Source organism: Hibiscus syriacus, unplaced genomic scaffold (assembly GCF_006381635.1).
Source record: "Hibiscus syriacus cultivar Baekdansim isolate YM2019G1 unplaced genomic scaffold, ASM638163v2 tig00110321_pilon, whole genome shotgun sequence".
NCBI lineage: Eukaryota > Viridiplantae > Streptophyta > Magnoliopsida > Malvales > Malvaceae > Hibiscus > Hibiscus syriacus.
Window position 1 is genome coordinate 1,761,632 of NW_024062680.1, and position 3,543 is coordinate 1,765,174.

General features: G+C 35.5%; 1 protein-coding gene across 1 annotated transcript; it reads left to right on the plus strand.

Annotated features, from left to right (window-relative positions):
• Positions 1-955: 955 nt before the first annotated feature.
• On the plus strand, positions 956-1,657 carry LOC120117824. Its single transcript, XM_039138023.1, has one exon. It carries the CDS (start codon positions 956-958, stop codon positions 1,655-1,657), a length of 702 nt encoding a protein of 233 aa, XP_038993954.1.
• The last annotated feature ends 1,886 nt before the right edge of the window (positions 1,658-3,543 follow it).

A 3,543-nucleotide genomic window follows, 5' to 3' on the forward strand; every position in this document is an offset into this window, starting at 1 on the left:
TTTAAATAATTTTATATTTAAAAGTTAAAATAAATTTTGTTTTTAAAAAATAAATAAGTCCTTAAAGTTTTTGAAAAAAATCATTTTGAACTTTGATCAAAACTAAAAAACCAGTTTAATTCATCTGTCATAGCATACGCCATGTCATCACCACTGTGGACTGTCATGTCAAAGTTGTGGACTACCATGTCATACCATGAACTACCATGTTAACACCGTTACAATCAACGACGGAAAATATTGATCAAATAATCACATCAAATTTATTTTCTAAGTTAGAGGGCTCCATTAGGTGAAAAAATAATACAAAAGTCACATTATTTGTTTTTAAGTTCAGAGACTTTTTATCTTAAATAAATTATACCATTAATCACTATATTATTATTGTTTCTCTACTTTGATTATCAAATATTTTTCTGTTTTACAAATTTGGTAATAGTATCATGTTTTTTCATTGTGATCATTCATCGTTAACTTTTTTATTATAATAATAATTTTAATCCTTAAAATTTATATATTTTATCAACTGAGTATTAACTAAAAATATTAAAAATAAAATTTATTAAATTATTTTAAATTAAAATCTAATTAATAAAATATATAAATTTTGAAGATTAAAATTAAAATGATACCATATTATAGATTTTTTATTTTTTTAATAATCGATGATTAAAATAGATAAAATGTAACATGATCGAAAAATAATCTGAAGATAAAAATAAAAATAATAGTATTTGAGTGATATTATCCTAATTAATATTCATTTAACATAAATACATAATTTATTTTAATATTTTTGTTAACTTCCTTGACTCTCCTCGAATTAAACTTGACCCTAGTCAATGCCCGCTTAAAACATAGTAAAACCCTAAATATACTTTTAACAAAGAAAAGACGACACGTTGAAAGCTAAAATCCCAGAGGCGGAGGGAGGGCGGAGAAGAAGATCCTTACCATGGCTACGAGTTTGACTACTAGGAATGGTTGTATTGGCATGAACCTCCCCACCTCCACCAAACTCAACATTCCATTACCATCCAAAGAATGCAGCAACTGCAGAGGCCGCGCTTCCTCCTTTCTCCACCAAGTCCGTCATTTAGGCATCCTCCGCCGCCTTTGTACTGCATGTGTCCTCCGCCTCCACCCTTCTTCCTTTTGCCCCGTCTGCTTCGTCTTCTACGCCGGCTCCGCTCCCCACCCTTCGAAACGCGTCGCCTGCTCCAGCTGCTCCTTCATCACCCACTCTCACTGCGCCGGGGACACCTTGCTTACCTCTTACCTCTGCCCGCTCTGTAAGGACTCCTCCTTCTCTTTCTTCCCTATCAAGGAAAATAGGATTGACAAGAAGCTTGCCCTCGCTTTGCTCTGTGCTTCCAAGATTGCCTCCTCCTCCATGGGGAAGGCCGTCACCGTAGCATGGGCCGAGGCTGACCAGAAAGTAAGGGAGGCGACGCTTGCGAGAAAGCGGGTAAGGGAGGCCTTAGAACACCTCCTCGTCATTACTCGTAAGGACAATGCCAGAAAGGAGAATGTGAATGTTGATCCCGCCAAAATTGAGGAACTGGACTTGGACAACGGTGATGACGATGGAGATGGGGATATCGATATTGATCTCGTGCGCCATATAGAAGATAGTCTCGTTAAAGTCGACGATTGATGCTTGAACTCAACTGAGTTTCCTTTTCGATTTTGTCCCAAAAGCTTGAAACAAAAGGTTGTATAGTGATTTTCATTTCTTCATCATCATCATCTCTTTTGCTTGCATTGAATGTTTGCAGCAGCAGGGAATTTCGATTGGTTTTTCCACAATTTGGTGGTATTTCCTTTGCTTTTTCCTTTATATACTTCAAAGCTTTGTTCATAGAGAAATGAGAACCTGAAGCTAATACAGTAGACTTTGAATTGATATATAAGAGTATCAGTTTCCTTAACTAGTAGTTCTTCATGTAATATTGTCCTGCTTTATTTTTAATTAATTTGAAGCTCTGAATTTGTTAAATGATTCCATGGAACATTTGAATTGTTTACGCTGCTTTGCTCTGCATTCTTTCGGTCCGGTACTACAAGGTCTCCGGTTATGTCCGGAGTCGAGCCGGGTTGGTTCTTCCAACTCAGGTTTTCTCATTAACAAGAATGCAACTCGACGTCAAATTTCTTAATGTTCGATCCAACAGTTTTCTCTGTGTATATTTTGTTTCACAATTCATGAATATTTTGCAAGCAACTGGCAGGCCAAGTGCTTGAATGCATCATGGATATATTGGGAAATGCCTTCCCGGTTTCCACTTAAAAAGTACATAATATGTCTGCATAATATGATAGAACACTGGACAATAGTTTATGGTATCACATTTGATAGTTTCTAAGATGCTTTAATACAATCAACTTTTGATCAATTTAAAATTCGAATCCATCTATACGTGTGTTTGTGTTTGTATTTGTGATTTTGGGTTTGTTGTCTGCCTTCCATCCACTGCCCTGGCTTTCTAATTCCTTTGTCAGTAAACTGTTACTACCACAAAGGCGTTTGCTATTATGGAAAATGTTGAGAATGCTGGGTTATTGCTACCAATTAGCGTTGTCTACTCTTTGTTTGGGAAACTTAGGGGCGGTTTGTAACACCCCAACCCGTACCCGACCCGAATACGAGTCCGAGGTGTCACATTGACCGTTCAAAACGTTTACTTTGACAAAATTCAATGAAATTCAGCTAGACATTTCCACTAAACCCCAAATAATTTCTATTATATAAAAACATAGGATTTTACAAATTGATCAGAGCGGTTCCAATACAAATCTTTTATCTTACATGCCAACTACATTTCATATGACAAAATATATAATTTAAACCTATATCTGATCTGAATTGTGGAAAGGAGAATATGATATGTTTTGCTCCTCTAAACTTCTCTTCTTGCTTTCCATAACCTACGTGTGAAACACTCACACGTTAAGTCTATGACTTAGTGAGGCATTAAATACATTAAAATAATTCTAACTACTTAATCATGCATGAACATATCATATCATATCATATCATGCTATCACACAAAATAATATATCATTTCATTTAATCAAATGTACACATCATTCATCATATAAATCATAAGATGCAATTCATATCACAAAAGCATATACTTTACATGTAATATATTTTTACTGTTATCTCTTTGTTAGACCATGTACATCTGTGAGAACTGTAGATATGTGAGTCTATTGAGGTTGTGCACTATGCTGTCACCACAGCTCGTATGGGGTCCCACTAGGGGCTATGAATTTTGTCCCGAATGATCTATGTACTATATTTGTCCCGAATGATCTATGTACTATATTTGTCCCGAAAGACCACTCCTTAAGAACCATATACATATTTCAATGGATCACATATGTGTCTCATAAGACCCTATAAATGTTCCATAGAAATATATGTCCCGAAGGACCACGTAGAACCCTCGACTCTTGGCATGCCAACTATACCTCTATCTCTCTTTACACATAACATGGGCATTTTCACTTTTATCATTTCACATATACATTTTCATA

What these genes read in the sequence shown, in the direction of transcription:
- LOC120117824 (XM_039138023.1), top strand. Translation starts at nt 956, where the DNA reads ATGGCTACGAGTTTGACTACTAGGAATGGTTGTATTGGCATGAACCTC.